General features: G+C 45.1%; 1 protein-coding gene across 5 annotated transcripts in view; it reads right to left on the bottom strand.

Annotated features, from left to right (window-relative positions):
• Positions 1-6: 6 nt before the first annotated feature.
• relt (RELT TNF receptor) overlaps positions 7-17,375 on the bottom strand; it is a 37,334-nt gene continuing 19,965 nt past the window's right edge. For 2 of the 5 annotated variants that reach the window (XM_063205337.1, XM_063205338.1), the window contains exons 6-12: positions 16,013-16,264; positions 9,359-9,439; positions 8,889-8,967; positions 6,263-6,523; positions 5,228-5,396; positions 3,684-3,737; positions 8-1,431 (exon numbers count right to left, since the gene is read on the bottom strand). In XM_063205337.1, the coding sequence (XP_063061407.1) occupies positions 3,687-3,737; positions 5,228-5,396; positions 6,263-6,523; positions 8,889-8,967; positions 9,359-9,439; positions 16,013-16,264 (893 nt within the window). In that variant the 3' untranslated portion in view covers positions 8-1,431; positions 3,684-3,686. The other 3 variants (XM_063205339.1, XM_063205340.1, XM_063205341.1) reach the window with 3 other exon arrangements.

The following is a 17,375-nucleotide window of genomic DNA, read 5'->3' as shown; positions in this document are numbered from 1 at the left end:
GTGTGTGTGTGTATGTGTGTGTGTGTGTGTGTGTGTGTGTGTGTGTGTGTGTGTGTGTGCATGTGTGCGTGTACGTGCGTGCGAGCATGTGTGTGTGACAGAACACACATCCAGGAAAACGGATGTCCTGGGCTCCGTAGCAAAGAAGCTAAAGACACAAATGCATTCCATCCCAATTTTAAATATGGATGACTGGAAATGAATGGGGGCAGAGGCACACACAGCAAACGTACTGCCACACTGAGGTCACCCCGTCAGCCCCCTGTACGCTAAAACACTGCTGGTGAATATAAAAAAAGAAACGCCAAGCTGAAATGTAGCCTTTCCCTTTGCACTCTAAACATACAGTATATACAATCATCTAAAGAAGTGCTCAGGCATCAAAATCAGTAATTCTGATGCAAAATGGAAAAAAGACAAGCAGAGTTCTAGCACTGAAAGCCATTCCAAAGAGTTAAGTATCAAAGCTAGAATAAGTTGCATTATTGACAGAAAATATTGGCTTGTTTTGTGTCTGTGTGCGTACAGTATACCATTGCAAAAGAGGAAATCTCTGATGGACTGAAAACTGAAACTACCTCAATTCCAGATTCTCCAAACGCCTGTACAAGTCGGAGCCACTTTTTATTATTTTTCACCCCACTCCCTGTTCACAGTGTTGCCAGATGTACGATAGTTATCGTATTTGTACCATCATTTTTTCCATTTTGTACAATCAAAAAAACATGATTTGCGATAATTTCAGAGTTGTCCTTCAGTTCATTTAGATGCCTTGAAACAATAAGTTGGGTCTTGAACGATAATTTCCTCTCAAAAAGCCCCCCCAAAATGATAATTTTGAGGTTTTGATACGATTCTTCGGCATTTTGCATCTGGCAACACTGCTCCTGTAAGTAATACTTGGTGTTGATGTCAGAGGAGAAGCATGTGTAGGCCTGTAGAATGCTCATGCTGTGGTGCTGGAATGCTGCGATATTCTGATCAACGATGATATGCATTAATGTGTGTTTGTGTGTGTGTGTGTCTGTGTGTGCGCCTGCATGCGTGTGTACGTTGTAGTCAACTTGTACATCATGCCGTCTTAATGTTAATGTGCACTGCATGGCTTGACTTCAAACAGGCGAAGTCATATGGAAGCACAGTTATTATTATACAGAAAAAAAATACTTTCCTTCTTCTAAAGTCTTTCCTTCTACCTTTTCTGTTTCTATAAACAGAGTTGTATTGCTTTTTTTTCAAACAACTGAGATAGGATATGAAATTATTTATGTAATAAATACATAGCTTTCCAGACTGTATCCCCATGGGGGTAAACTTCCCCTCTCATCCTCTAAAGGCAGTCTGACTCCATACTTTGTTCGACAGAGCCCGCTGGTGGCCACCCGACTCTTCTTCACCTGGTGAAAGTCTTCTTTTGCTTCACACATGTACCTACAAAGACAAAGGGAGAAAAACGTTAAAATGCAGTTTTTTTTAAACCACATTAGTACCATCCATCTTCCCCTGCGTTCAAAAGTGTGAAGCATTAGTAGAATTCCTTCCATTCCTTTCTGTCTGTCACTTACACACAATTGAATCTTTCTAAAAAATGAGGCAAAAGTGGAGATTTTTGAAAATTCCGGTTTGAGGTTTGTATATCAATAGAGAAAAATTGAGACTTGAATGATGTTCTCCTTGCCGCTTAACATTCTAACTAATAATAACTAATTCTAACTAATACATTTTGGAAAATGTAAGGAGGAACATTGTTCATTTATCAAAATACTATGTCTTAACCACACCTAAGAGTACTTCTACTTTGACTTACACACTTCTGCCTGTGTTAGCAGCAAAGCATGATGTTTTGAAATTGGGAGATGTAGTAAACAACCATCAGAGGGCAGCAGAGAACGATGACTTGAATCAACACTGAGTCAGCACATCCTGTTCCCCCTGAGTCAAGGAAGGAAGCAGGGCATATGCAGGAGGAGACGCTTCCAGAAGCAGATTTATTCACATTACCCTTGTGCTTTGGTGACCCCACAGGTGTTTTCAATGTGAAAGCCCTGATTCAAAGACTGTGTCTGTGTGCCATGCCCCAGGGACATAATGATAATTCCACCCCAGACAGGTCTCGAGGTAGCCATGCATTTGCATATTTTCCCCCCTGATGTTTCTCTGCCTCATACGCAAGTTTTCTCCGAAAGCTTTTGTCCTCTTTGAATTTTCCTTCCATGCATGCTCCTTATCTTTCAGCCGCTTATGCAATAGGTGGACATTAGTGAAGGTTGCACATTCTTCTACATGTTACGCGTACTGTAGGCATTTATTGCAGGCTGTTGCAGCACAGTGGGTTTCACCCTCAACAATGTCACACTACAGGACAGGACAGATGTCATGGATGGAAAGCATGTATTGTGCATGGAACTGTTAAGGCATGCATGTTGCACATAATGGGTACATGGTATGCTATGGGTATGGTAATTGCTCTTTTGTTAGGGGCCCGTGTGAAGTATGTTGGGGAAAACAAGCAGAAAAATGTGTCGCTACAAGGCCTGAGGTGGTGGATTAAAGACAAAGAAAAAAAATGAGAGACGAAAAGAGAGGCTGAGGTTGTGTATTACAACCCCCATTCTTACAGAGAGAGGGGGGGGGGGAACAGAAACTGCTATGCATCAAACCTTGCCCTTCTCCTCCTCAGTGTTAGAGCTGATGAATATTGGATTAGACCGATAAGCACATGAGTGACGTGCACACACTTATTGTATAGTTCAGAACGTTCCTAAATCTTTGCCTTGGGCCTAGAGACTACAGCAGTGCTTCCATGCCACACCCGGCCACAACAGATGAGCATGAACGTCGCACCAGTGCAACAAGGGCGCTGGAATGAGTTTTACAGAGTTTTCACACTTGGTCCCTTTCAGCCATTTAAGCAAACTCAGAATTGTCACTCAGCATTTTCTGTGCATATTATAATACACTCACAATATGAACAAAAACAGAACTACGGGTAAGTTCTTTTGCTGTCCAGTTCACTTTTTGGTCCACATAAAGCAATTTGAGTTTGGCTTACTTAAAGGGGACTAGGTGTGAAAAATACCCTTTAAGTGGTGGTGCATTTTTTTCCTTCATTCTTTATTTTTTAAGAAGGTTACTGCTGCTGCACTGACTCCACTCATTTGTCTGCAGTAAAAGTCTAGAAAGCCTCATTAAGGGAGACCGAAATTGGGGATGCAGATGCACCATTACATCCTCCTTTCCGGCACCTACGCAATGCAATCAGTACGAGCATATAGGGTTTTGTCTTTGTTTGTTTGTTTTTATTAGATCCCCATTAGCTTTTGCTTGTAGCATTAGGTATTCGTCCTGGGGTCTTTCTCAATTATTCATTTACAATTACAAATACCAGCCATACAGTATAGGGTCACCAGTGCAAGCAGCACATGGTAGTTGTTAGTCTATGGATTACAGTAAAACCATGGTCAGTTCAGTTGACACTGACAGGGGATGGGTATCGGTTAAGCAGTTATGCTAGATATTAGTTAATGGGTTAAAACCATGATCAGTTGCACTGACAGGTGATGGTGGGTCTCGACGTGAGACGATAAGCAGAGCATGCCATAGTTATTAGTCAATGGGTTAAAAACGTAGTCAAGTTGACATGCGATGGTGGGTCTCGACGTGAGACGTTTAAATTGTTTTACCTGTCACAGAGCCACGCTGCTCTCCCCGAGCCTAATGATCAGTCTTGGCTGCTCCTGAAATGACGAGCACCATTGGAGAGAGACCCAGTGTCAGGCAGGGACAAAATGTTCATTGGGACATATACACTGTACTGCACACGTGAGTGACAAACTCCCCAAAAGCAACAGTCCTAGAGCTAACAGGCATGGGTGGGACTGGCAGCTGACAAGAACATATTTGCCCTGATCCTTGATCCTTGACAAGAACACGTTTGCCCTTTTGTAAAACTGGTTCGCGTAGCAGCACTGAAATAACACCAGAACATCAGAGGCTCTGTCTTCTCCTTGTTCTTTGCCTACCTTGCCACACTTGACTTCTCAACTCCCTCTACTCTACTCAACTCTCTCTGCTTCTCTCTCTCTGCTTCTCTCTCTCTCTCTCTCTCTCTCTCTCTCTCTCTCTCTCTCTCTCTCTCTCTCTCTCTCTCTCTCTCTCTCTCTCTCACACACACACACACACACACACACACACACACACACACACACACACACACACACACACACACACACACACACACACACACACACACACACACACACACATTAAAGAGGCATAAAGAGAAGAGAGCTGACTGACTGACTGACTGACTCAATAAGAGGGGAAGGAAGAAATATAGTTCCAAGAGTTAAGTGTGCTAAGATACAATTATTCTTCTGAAATATCATAATAATTCACTTTTATTAGGGTATTTCATATTGGGGAAAGTGCCTGACCATTTCAAAGGAAGAAAATGCTTCCACTCAAAAGATAGTGGAATGAAAGGCAGGGTTGTGAATAGATAAGTGCATGTATTTAGAGAGAGAGAGAGAGAGAGAGAGAGAGAGAGACAGACAGACAGGTAGACAGAAAGACAGAGAAAAAGACAGACAGACAGAGTAAGAAAGAGGAATACCACAGCCTTTTGGCTCCTTGACAGTTTGCCTGATAGTGACAGAGAGCACGTGTGGTGGTGTTGGATGGGGCCAAAGTGTGCTGTGACTGTGAGAGTGCACATATGTGTGAGTATCTGTGAGTAGACAAGGTACAGTGTAAAACATCGTAGTCAGTTAAACGTAAAAAGGTAAGTTGCCCTGCTGCCTCAAGTTTGTAAGTTACCTCAACTCAAGGCTTAACTCAATTGGAGGCTTTCTCAAGTTGAGTTAACTTACAAACTTTAGGCAGTAGGGCAACTTACTGTACTTTTTTACGTTTAACTGGCTGCAATTCTTTACAGTGTAGGGGGCTGACTGAGACTGAAGGAATTTATCTGGCACTTCAGTGGGTACTGGTGAGAGTGCACAGGGTGCTGTGATGAGAGTGTGTATGTGTGGAAGTATTTGTCTTTGCATTCCTATTCAAGAATGACTGTATCGTCTATATAGCTACACTATGTACTGTTTCATTTCTGGGCAATATTTTCAGTTAGTGGTGTGTGCCTTGAGATTCTTCTCATTGAAAAAAATACACTTTGGCAAAGAGAAGGTTGACAACCACTGAGGTCCAGTTGCGACAAGCAGTGACTCACCTCCTGTCTGTTCCTACAGGCCTGCGTGGCCGAGGAGGACAGGCCTAGCAGGGCCTTCTCGTCCGCCGGCTCCGTGTGAGACGTGTCCACCGAGTCCGTGTCGCTGGACTCCAACGGCAACGTCTCTATGGGAACGCCCTTCAGCTCGGGAATCTGGGCCACTTGGAACCTGGCCAAGGACGGAAGAAGAAGAAGGAATCATCAGGGGAAGAAGAATTTAGATGGTGCTGCCTGAGATTTACTTTTGTTGCAGTGTAAGCAAACACATAAGTAATTAAGGAGATCTATTGCACGTGAGTAAAGAGAGTGTGGATAATGGGTGCTGCTGACGCTAAAGGTCTGTTTAGACTCCTCCTTCAGTTGCAGGGCTGGGGGGCTGAAGGAGGAGGCTGAACTACGCTTTACAGGGATATGGGCTCGGATTTGTTTGGTGAATAAAGCGGGGTTTCCCATCCAAGGAACTGCTTATTATTCAGCAATTACAGTTTTTACCTTTCAAAGTAAAATGTAAACAATTCCTACAGTAGAAGAAGTCGTCCACCAAAGCCATTCTTTTAAAGTCTCATTTCGTCTGTTGTGATGAGATTAGTGAAGTGCGTCATATCAGACGTATTCTACACGTGAAGAACCATCTAGTCTTCTGCTCATTAAAGGTGCAGCGTGTAAGATTGTGACCAGAGTAGGTATTGCAACTGTACTGTTCATTGAAACTGTGCTGCCTATTACCAAATTTGATCATTTCATGAATATTAATAAATAACAAACCAATATGTACCAGTATGACCAAAGGACGGTAAGTTTTGCCTATGGTAGGTATGCCTATTTCTGGAAATTCAAAATGACATCTTTTCATGTATGTAAAATACAATTTTCTATAGTCATAATGAATACTGTGGTGGTAAGTATTTGTTAAAAAGGTAACATTTGTGAATGGACAGTGTGAATTCTGGAATTCACACTGTAATCCCAAGAATACCCCCGCAATGAATTACCATAACACTGTAGGTACTGTAGTAGGCTACCGAACGCTCTCACCTGCCCACGGAGAGGATGGTGACCTCCCTGGGCAGGGGGGTGCGTGCGGGGGGAGTGGTGGTGGTGGCGGCACAGGTGGAGATGGAGGTCTTGTGGGTGTCGATGGTGGGAGGCAGCAGCAGCTCGGGCCACTTCTTCTGGCTGCAGCGAGAGCAGCAGGTGCCCGAGCGCGGAGCCAGACCGTTGATGGTGTGCAAGTGCTGATGGGTACACAGGCGGGGGAGGGAGTGGAACTGGGCCAGGTTGGGAAGGCCAGGGAACCTGATGGAGAGAGAGAGAGAGAGAGAGAGAGAGATGGATAAATAATGAGAGAGAGAGAGAGAGAGAGAGAGAGAGATGGATAAATAATGAGAGAGAGAGAGAGAGAGAGAGAGAGAGAGAGAGAGAGAGAGAGAGAGAGAGAGAGAGAGAGAGAGAGAGAGAGAGAGAGAGAGAGAGAGAGAGAGAGAGAGAGAGATGGAGATAGAGTCAGAGAGAGAAGAAGGCTACTGAGGAACAGTAGTAATCAGAAGTATGATTCTGTAATTCTGTGCAAGTGGCAAAAGAGGGGGTACTGCCATCAAGAATTTGTAAAACCTTTGCCATCTATTTTCATTGCCAGTGTACCTCACCAAGATGATTTGTCTATTTTAGCAGATCTTCCTGAATGATCTTTTGTTTAGTGACATGCAGTCACTAAAGGTCAGTCGGTTATTTTTGGAGCATGTGGACGCAATATTCGTAGGTCGGCTGGCCTTTGGGCTCAGAAAATGGTTGAAAGAGCTGTTAAGCCGGCCATCAAACGCCTGGACCTCCATAGTTTTGGTTGCAAGTACTATTTACACAAAAATGCAGATTGAATAAAAGCAGAATTGCATGAGATTGCACAACTGCACCACAGCAACACAGCATTGCAGTATTTCTAATCTATTTTGTTCAGCCCTCCTTGAATATAACACCCAGTCCAGCCCTGCCGTGGCCTAAAGGTGGGGCACTGTGTTACTACACCGGCGACCCGGGTTCGATTCCGGCCCGGGTCATTTGCTGATCCTTCCCTGTCTCTCCCTCCCCACTCATTTCCTGTCTCTTCTTCACTATCCTGTCAGAAATAAAGGCAAAAAGCCCCCCCAAAAAAAGAATATAACATCCAGTCCTGCCTGTGACAGCTAACCACCAGATACATGTACAGTACTCAGACTCCCGCCATGGCCTCCTCCCTCCCCACCCCCATCCCCCAGCTCGGTGGCTGCCTCGTTCGTCTCCCCCTGCTCCCCCTCGCCTCATTGTTCCATTGTGTGAGCCTGAAAGAGCGCCACGGGCCACGTGTGTCAGCTGAATGCGGTAGCCACCCTCACCTGCCCCCCACTGCAAAAAGAGCCTGGCATTAAAATATTTCTAGAAACTCAGAGCCAACGAGCAGCGAGAGCAGCCCCCCTTTGATGGGGGCACAATGATGACGGAAGCAAAAAAAAAAGAAAAAAAGAAAAAAAACCAACACGCACATGCGCGCCCCGACACAGAATAGTACGAGCACTGGCATAGTATTTTTCCACTACTGTACCATCAGTGATTGGTGTCTGGTCGCTGTCTGCACAGAGGGACAAGGCGGGAGAGCTCTTGTGCAATGATACAGTGCAGTATGTGCTGTGTGAAGTAGAGGGAGTGTGTGTGTGAAGTGTGTGTGTCGACTCGAGACAGAATGAATCACACTCCCAGTTGACTGATGGGGTGAATCACTGCTGTCAGAGCAAAGCGTGAAGATGACACACAGTCTTTCTCGAATAGTATGCTACTGGCACTGAAGTTCTTGAAAGGTCTCAGGGACATTTAAATATTAGACACATTGTGTGTAAAATAAAGGGGTAGTCTGTTAGAGTCTAAGAGGTTACCTGTCTGTCTGAGATTATTGTAATAGATGGTCTAAACCTAGACCCATTATAAAAAAATTACCAACTGATATGTCTGTATGTGAAGAGTTCAGATGCAAAACCCCCTAAGTGCCATTTCAAAAAATAATCTTGATTCATTTTTATTTAATATAAAGCTATCAAAATTGCATATTATTTTATTTTACGTATGTAACATAACTATTTATATGTATCATCAAGTGTATCATCAAATGTAAGCCAAACCAACAACGGCGTTCTCTAAAATGATAGAAGTGCAGGTCTTCAGAAATGGAGTTAGGGGGTTTTGCATCTGAACTCTTCATGTTTAAACCAGGAACTCTGATGGACTTCAGCATCTCCAGACGGAATTTTAGAAGCAGCCTTGAGGGGTTCTTTGTATGGTTCTTCCAAACTAGGACATGACAGTTAACGTCTTGCTTTTCAGGACGGCCTCCATTTTAGCTCCTGTAACGTTGGCTTGAGCTGTGCACGTGACCTAGTGTATGCAGAGTGTGACCTGACCTGACCCGCATAGAATATCACAAACCAACTCAAAGAACATCCGATACACTTTCTGGAGCTAACAAGAAAGTCTATGTGTGTCAACGAGTGTAGTAGTGTATGTGTGTGTGTGTGTGTGTGTGTGTGTGTGTGTGTGTGTGTGTGTGTGTGTGTGTGTGTGTGTGTGTGTGTGTGTGTGTGTGTGTGTGTGTGTGTGTGTGTGTGTGTGTGTGTGTGTGAGTGAAAGCGGTTCTCACTTGATGGATGAGGCTTTGCTGGCAGCTATCTGCTTGCTCTCGTACTCCATCAGCAGCTCCTCCAAGGCAGCAGCGTTCTCTACAAGGACACACCAAGGTCATACAGATTGAAACACAAGGTCATACAGATTGAAACACATCGAGGTCATACAGATAGAAACACAAGGTCATACCGAATGAAACACAAGGTCGTACAGATTGATCGTCACCTGTTGGAAGCCACCTCACACATGCTTACACCTGAACATTTTGTTTTTTTTTGGATGTCTCACATCCAATCTTTGAAAGAGATGCTTTTGCATCTTTATTGTGTATTTCATTCAAATAATAATAAAAAAAGACTACACCAAATGGAAACAGTGATACAGACAGACAGACAGACAGCTGAGTTATTGTATCATATCACTGACATGAGACATGACAGGCAACAGGATACATCAGATTCAGTGGCCAGACAGGAAATGGCTTACCTTTTTTCTCAGTGATCAGGCGGACCAACACACTGATAGTGTCTTCATTGGGGTCGTCAACAATGTATGGGCAGTTGTTACCTGTAGAAGAAAATAAACTATTTAAAATGGTGTAGCAAAAGTTTAAGTGTGACAGTCTATTCTGGAAATGTGGAGAATTATTCAATAGATTTGAAGAACAACTGTAACTGAAGCTGACTGTAAAGATATTACAATACATTGCACTAGCTGGCACTTTTATTCAAAGCGATGTACAGCTATACATGTACAGGGTATTGGTTACAGTCCCTGGAGAGAGAGATTGGTAAGACAGTGCCAAAAGATAATCCATCTTTCACACCAAAACCTGTACGTTCTCACAGTGATTAAGAAAGTGCTGTGCTCTCTGGGTTATTCATAGAACAAAGTTGCCTTCAGGGTCCTCAAGCATCATCACAGCATCAATGGTTTTGAAAAAGGGTTTTGAATAGAACAGGTTGGAACACGTTTGAACCACCCTGAAGTGATTTTGCCCTTGACAACCAGGTTTCTCTCCCACTCTTTTATTGCAGTACTGGATCTGACCAGTTGTAGAGTTGTACTGTAGAGAATAGCTCACTCAGCTTTCCATTGCACTGGCCACAGTCAGGGAAGCCGACAGGGGGGGACACACGAAGGGGTCAGTTGTCCCGGGCCCAGAGAGACAGGGGGCTCCAAAATTGGGTTTCATTACATTGTTAGTATTGGATGGGGGGGCCCTTTCAGATGACTTTTGTCCTGGGCCCAGTAAAAGATGTCAGCGGCCCTGGCCACAGTGAAACACTCTGCGTATGGACTGCAGTACAGTTGAAGCATTGTTAATTCTAATCTGCTTGCACCTACAGTACATTGTCTGCCCAGTGACCGTTTTTAACAACCAAAATCAAATGGAAATAAATGGGCATGCACTGGGCCGTCACACAGCGAACTTAGTATTGAGACTCATAAAATCACAGTCATTGAAGTGTCACATTTGATTGTACTATAAAAAACCCTCTCCTAATTCGCAATGCACTGCCTTCTGTTCAACAAGATCTTGTCATCAAATAAATGACACCCATACACTGTTGAAACCTTCCTCTGGGGGGATTTTTACAACTTGGCAGGCAGATACAGACAGCTGTAGAGCTCTAAGTGGACAACAATCAATTCCAATGTCAGCTACAACCCTTTCCTGATTAATTTCCTTATCACTCTTGGTAATAGACTTTCAAATAAAATAACTGCCGAAGTATTGCTGCATTTAATAAAGGCTTCTAATTAAGTTTCTGCCACATCAATCCAAAGGTTATTCCCCTGTAGACTGGCTTATATTAGTGGCATGGAGTGAAGTGCCAAAAGCCTGTTAGCCTGCATTTCCATAATGATAGTTTCTGTCTGCAGTAAGATGTAGAGGATGGGCAGAGCTTGGTCTCTTGCGGGCATTGCTCAAACCAAACAATACTGTATATCCACTGTATGACAAGAAACCAAGCAGGCTATGTCAACCCTTCTGCCACATCAATTCAAAAGTTATTCCCTTATACTGGTGGCCGAGAGCGAAGTGCCAAAAGCCTATTAGTCTGCATTTCCATAATGATAGTTGCTTTCTGCAGTCACATGTAGAGGGGAGAGCTTGGTCTCAGGCAGGGATTGCTCAAACCCGAACATTCTATGACAAGAAAGCCACTTTCTATAACTAAGCAGACAATTACCCCACAGATAGATCATTAGGACAACACAAAGAAATGCCAGTTTACAACCTGTAATTACAGCCTAAAGATGGTTTTAAGCTTGATATTAAGAGTCAGACTTGGGCCAAGTAGTTTCAATGTAACATGAAATGGGATGTATAAGTTTACAATACATTTCATGAGTCTGTATTATATCGGCCAGACTACCTTGTTCTGAGGGATATTGCCCTCTTGTCTCCTACTGACATGAGATACAAGCTCACGTTTCACTCTTCTGTAAATCCAGCCAGACTACCTTGTTCTGTGGGATATTAAACCTCTTGTCCATTTCAGCTGATGTGTTAAAACATAAATAATCCAAAAAGGCACAGTAGGGACAAAGAAGGCTTCTTTTTTTTTTTACGAGCGCCAAGGCACTCTCTGTTTGACTTTTCAGGATAAGGGCACAGAAAGAAAAAAAAACTGCCAGGGTAGCATGTCTCCATTCAAGGCTGGTCTGGGACCACAAACCGGCCTGGGCATTTTTGGCATGGACCAGCTTCCCACCCCCAATCCCACACTACATTTATGATGCGTTCAGTTCACTATATATTAAAGATGCACCGATGGGCCAGCCCATGTTAATTGTGGGCTGGTATCTAAGGGACATTTTGAAACAAATAACAAATAAGTAAAAAAAAAAAAACTAAAAAAAAACATTGGCCCCTAAGGACTGTCGGCCCACCGGGACAATGCCCAGTATGCCAGATTACCAGTCCAGCCCTGCCTCCATTGAAACCCCACTGCACCAGTGTGTGTGTAGGAGGGTGCTGGACCAGAACAGTTACATAAGCCTAAAAAAAGAAGGGATGTGTTTGATGTGGAGAAGGTAAAGACCGACTGCAGTGTTCTCCCTTTTTCTTTACCCTCTCCAGGGACACAGGGAGACAGCTATGTGAGAGTGGCCCATTACTATGAACAAGACAATGGCATCTTCTCTGGTGACGTGCATCATAAGATAGCAGCCATTTGCCAACGGACAATAAAACAGGTGTCATATGCTGGGTCAGGCCAAACGCTATTGTGACAGTCGTCTCTCTATTCTGTCACTGTTCCCTTTTCCATCTCAACACATCCCATCATGGGCTGCCATTTCAATTTTTATGAGCTTCCCTTTCTCTCCTATTTCTTGTTTATCTCACCTCATCTTTACACTTTGTCTTCTTTCGCTGCACGGCAGCTCTCATTTTCTCTCCCCGCCCCTGCTGGTGCTCTCTCCTCTCCTCTCCTCAACTCAACTCACCCTGCTCTGCTCTTCTCTTCTCTGCTGCAGCAGCCCCTCCTTACTGAGTTCCAGCGCTATACGGAGCACCGCAGCCTCTCTGCTTCTCACACACAGTACATCCCCAGAACCCAGACCTAGATCCAGACCTCTCCTCCAGGCACAGCAACGACCAACATATTTTTTCTTTTGCCAGGGCTCACTGTAGCCTCTTACTGCAGATGGGGTCGCCGGTGGGCCTATTCACAAATTTGATGAAAATACTCAACTACATCATAACAACATTGCTATGACAGTGCTGCTGAGGGCCTTAAGTAACAGATTAAGACATAGACATTACAATTTTGGTGACAGTAAGGTTATAACATAGGTGCTGCGCTAAGGGTAAGAAAGAGGCAACAGTCTCGATGTGACTACCCAGGAGAAATAGTGGAGAAATAAAACAAATAAAAGAGGGCCCTGGCAATCTGCACTGCAGCAACAGCCACTGCTGTCCTCCTAGTCCTGACCGAGCTCTCACACCTGTCCACCAGGCTCAGATGACCCAGAGGTCCCTACCCATCTGCAAAGCACTGCAGGGAAATGGCCTCCAGATCCACTGAAACACACTGGAACCCTGCTACCCGCCCGCTACTTAAGTCAGTGGAGACATAAATATTCAAACCATGCAGCAAACCACTCTTATCAGTTACTTACTCAGCACTGCTATCTCATTCTTGGTTGACAAGCTGCTGGTATCTGTACGGTATACCAAACAATTGTTTTAAGAATTTAAGAAATGTTGTTCTTTTCCCCAGACTCTGAGACCATGACAGCTTTGGGGCTACTCTACATGCATCAGACAGTAGTGAAGGGTACACTAAGACTAAGTGAATGAGTTCTCCATATACTGTTAAGTAGTAGTTGTCGCCAATCATTTCCCCCCAAGGGCCAAATTACGTAACGCAAAGGCTGAGGGTCAAACAAATCACCCGACTGGCCACAGACAGCATCCTTATATGCTTTCCTTTCCATCCAACCTCATGGCAGGTCAAATGTTTGCCATGCCCAGGCCGGATCTGGCCCGCGGGCCACCATTTGGATCAGTAGGACTGGGTCCTGAGACCCAGACTTCCACTCCCATGAAGTGTTTGGCACTCTTCTCTGGATCAAGTAGTACATTTGTAAGTCACACAGTTCGGTAAGTGACTGAGTGAGTGCTATACCTGTATCTTGTACATGGTTACGCGCTACAGAAACGGATCCCATATACTGTAATATACTTGATATATCAGTAGCAAGAGATGACTGTTAGCACTGGGTTCAAAGACGCAGACTTCTCTTCTCTCACACGAGGTGACTAATGTTTGCTATCGCCATGGGAACCACCCTGCATGCCAACAGTCCGACCATGGAAACCCTAGATTCCAACACCTCACCAGCTGAGCTGACCACACATAACCCCCAGGCCCAGCCGCCGCTGCCAGCCTGCCCGGCTGAATTATTGATCTGGGAAAGTAGAGACGAAGACCGTTTCGGGTAGCTAGCTGACTGCGAAGAGAAGAGAGGAAGGAAAGTGGAGATGGAAGGCGAGTGAGCGAGTGAGAGGGACCCAGAGCTAGTTGTGAAGATCTGATTTCACAACATGACGGTCACCACCGCAGACTAGAATGACACCGGGGCCGACGAGAGAGAGAGTGGATGGCGTGGCATGGCGTGCGGTGCGCTAACGGAATCGCAGGCGTCAATCGTCACTGGATCCGAACACTTCGTTCAACTTGTAACAGCACCTTTGATTCCAAACGAGGACGGAGTCTCTAAAAACAAACACTGGCAACTAAGCTACGTGCCAGCGCATCCATTGGTCCCCATTCACTCGCGCAGTGTGGCGGAGTGGAGTCACTCACAACGGCTGCTGCCGCTGCCTTTAGCACAAGGGGTTCCCATACTTAACCATGACAAGGCCCCCCCATACCTATATATTCCAGCCAAGGCCTCCGTTCCATAGGTCGTTCCATACAATTTTTTCCCGTGCACTCCCTTTCCCTTCACAACCATAGCGTGTCCCTCTGGTATATATAAAATAATAACGACAATAGCATAATGTTCAATTATTCAATTATGTATTTTGTTGAGCTATACTTTTCCTGCCAACCTGTCGCGGCCCCCCTAGCACCTCCCTGCAGCCCCCCCAGGGGTCCCCGGCCCCCCACTTTGAAAACCACTGCTGTAGCAGACATAGCTATTATCCTGCAAACACAAAATCACGCCATGGGGACTTTCGGTCTCTTGGGCAGCCGCCTATTTGCAGTAGCAGCAGCAGCAGCAGCAGCAGCAGCAGCAGCAGCAGCACACACCTGATCTAAACTAGTTGTACATGCTGTTCCCTCCCAACCTAATCACATGTCTTTCAGATCGAAACGATTGTGTAGAACGTAAGGCAGTATGGGTGTTCCCAGGCTAGTTCCCTCCCACACAAAAGTCATAAAAGGGAATATAATATTGCCTCTCCCTCTCCCCCACCTCACCCCCCGAGAGGAGCCTCTTTTTCTGTGGTTCAGACAGTGGGTGTGTCCCAGGAAAAAGACGCGTCCGCCACGGGTGTAATCTCGGCTAACCACTCCCGGATCCCATCCCACCCTCTGGGGTCTAGAACAGGGCTGGACTGGCCATCTGCTGTCATACCCGGCTTTTCCCGGTGGGCCCTGCATCCTTGTGGGCCCCTATTTTCAGAGATTATAAAAATATATATATGTAGAGTATATGTATATTTTTTTACATTTCTGAAAATAGGGGCCCACGAGGGTGCGGGGCCCTAGCCTTGCGAGCCATCCTACTTACTTCCGCCAAAGGTTTGGCTCCACTTAAATAAAACGGTAGTATTATGGGATGGTCAGGATCAGGCTAGCGGGGCCCACCGGTGAGTCAGTTCTGCGGCGCTAATTATGAGGGGCCCCTTTTAAGCTTAAAGTGCCCGGTCCCTATTTCTCCTCCAGTCCAGCCCTCTGGGGTCTAGAATGTTCCGTATGAAGAGGGACTAAAGAGCTCGGTGGCTTTCGTCCCCTGAGACAGACCCTGCCCTGCTTTTTCCCACACAGACACCACACCGGGAGGGTGGTGGTGGTGGTGGTGGAGGGGGTTCGTTTTTGTAACATGGTTTTTCTGGGACCTATCGTTTTGTAATGTTTACAGGATGTTATTTTTTCCCCTTCTTCCTACACGCTTTCTAAAAATCTTTTTAACTCGAGAAATTAGAGTGCCAGATTGGTCTACATACTGCATGTATATAGTACATATGAATCAATGTGGGCCTATGTCCGTGACAGCGCATATGGATAACTTAAAATCCAAATACATGCATTCCAAATCAACTTGTTTTAGCTATGCACTCAAAACAGATATCCTACATACTGTATATTTAGTATATATACTACATTAGCATATGTCGCATATATTAATTTCATATTAAGTGACTGGAAATGTATGATGTATGATCAGGGCCCTGAATTACCTTTTTTCCTCACCAGCCAAAACGGCTAAAATCTCACCAGTATTTGGTCGGTTCGCTGGTGTTTATTTAGAGCCCGGATCATGATGTCTTTGTGATGAGTAGGGGTCTGTGAGTATATCTTTGTGCCTGCAGTGCATACCTTCTTTCTGAGGAGTGGGGGTCTCCTCGTGAGGTACATGATGTGCCAGTAGTGTGTAGTAGTGCATGCGTACCTTCTTTCTGAGGAGTGGGGGTCTCCTCGTCGCCGCCCTCCTTCTCGGAGGTGCAGCGGTATCCCTTCTTCTTCAGCAGGTTGCAGATGAGGATGCCAAGCAGGCCCATGATGCAGAAGATGGGCACCAGGGCGAACACCGCGTACTCCGTGCTCTTCTCCTCGGGGCTGCGCACGTTGGTGGCGTTGGGCGCCGCCATGCCCGCGCCCCGGGGCATGCTCTTGCCCACCGTCCGCGGAAGCCGCACCAGCTCTGAGAGGGAGCAGGCAGGAAGAGAGAATAGAGGAAAAGTTAGACACACAGAGATAAGCAAGCTCAACAAACATGGGGCGCATTTCTCGAAAACATAGTTGCTAACTATGTTAGCTACTTTGTTGTTTGCAATGCAATTTCCCATTGACACCTACCCAAGATGCTAAATGGCTAACAACTACGCTTTCGAGAAACACCCCCAGGATTTGTAAACGTTATGCACCATTTCCAAAATCCACCATTACATTACATTAGAGCAGTGGTTCTCAATCTTTTCCCATCATTCCCCCCTTCGGAGGGTCTGGATGCTTCCACCCCCCCATGCAACAGCAGTACTCGCACAGACTGATTTTCGATCGCTGTGCAGAATCAAAGGACTCGTGACATTAAACAAAGAGGGACTGCAGTCGAATGCAGATGTGTGTTCGTTTCCTATGCTATTCAAATTCATGACAACTAATAATATAACGTTGGTGAGGGCATTAAACTTTTTGACTTATTGGCGAGACAGGAAATAATTTCCTTGGGATAAAAAAAAAATCAGATGTCACACGCCCCCCCTGAGATGCCTCCGCGCCCCCCCCCAGGGGGGCTTACGCCTCACTTTGAGAAACACTGCATTAGAGGGTACAAGAACACACAAAAAGAATGAACAAGGAAAAAGCAAGACACACCGAAAGAGGTGAGCAAGCTCAACAACAAGTTGAGTGGTGTGCCAGTTTGTACGGTAAACCTCAAAATTTCACTTGCTGTTTGAATGTGTCTCATTTTGAAAGTCCACTTGAAACAAAGTCAAGAGTCTGAAGTGAAGGGAAATGGGACACAGCTTAGAGATACTTAATGGATCTCAAAGGAAATGAAGTTAACATACAGAAGCATACATACAGTACAATACATTTTTCACACATCCAACATGTCACTCATTTACACGTATCTCCATACAAACATACAGACTAACTGTCAAAATGCAGCATGGTCACAAAGGGCGTGTGATAGCGTGCTGTTGTGACTATCAAGAGGGATGGGAAGATGTCCCTCCATCCAGACTTACTGGAAGGAGATGACAGAAGTCCTTGATAAGGTTCTGGGTTATAATGTGGATGTGAGGAAT

This window comes from Engraulis encrasicolus, chromosome 8 (assembly GCF_034702125.1).
Source record: "Engraulis encrasicolus isolate BLACKSEA-1 chromosome 8, IST_EnEncr_1.0, whole genome shotgun sequence".
In the NCBI taxonomy this organism is placed as follows: Eukaryota; Metazoa; Chordata; class Actinopteri; order Clupeiformes; family Engraulidae; genus Engraulis; species Engraulis encrasicolus.
The sequence above is the reverse complement of the archived record's forward strand: the minus strand, read 5'-3'. Positions and strand labels throughout refer to the sequence as shown.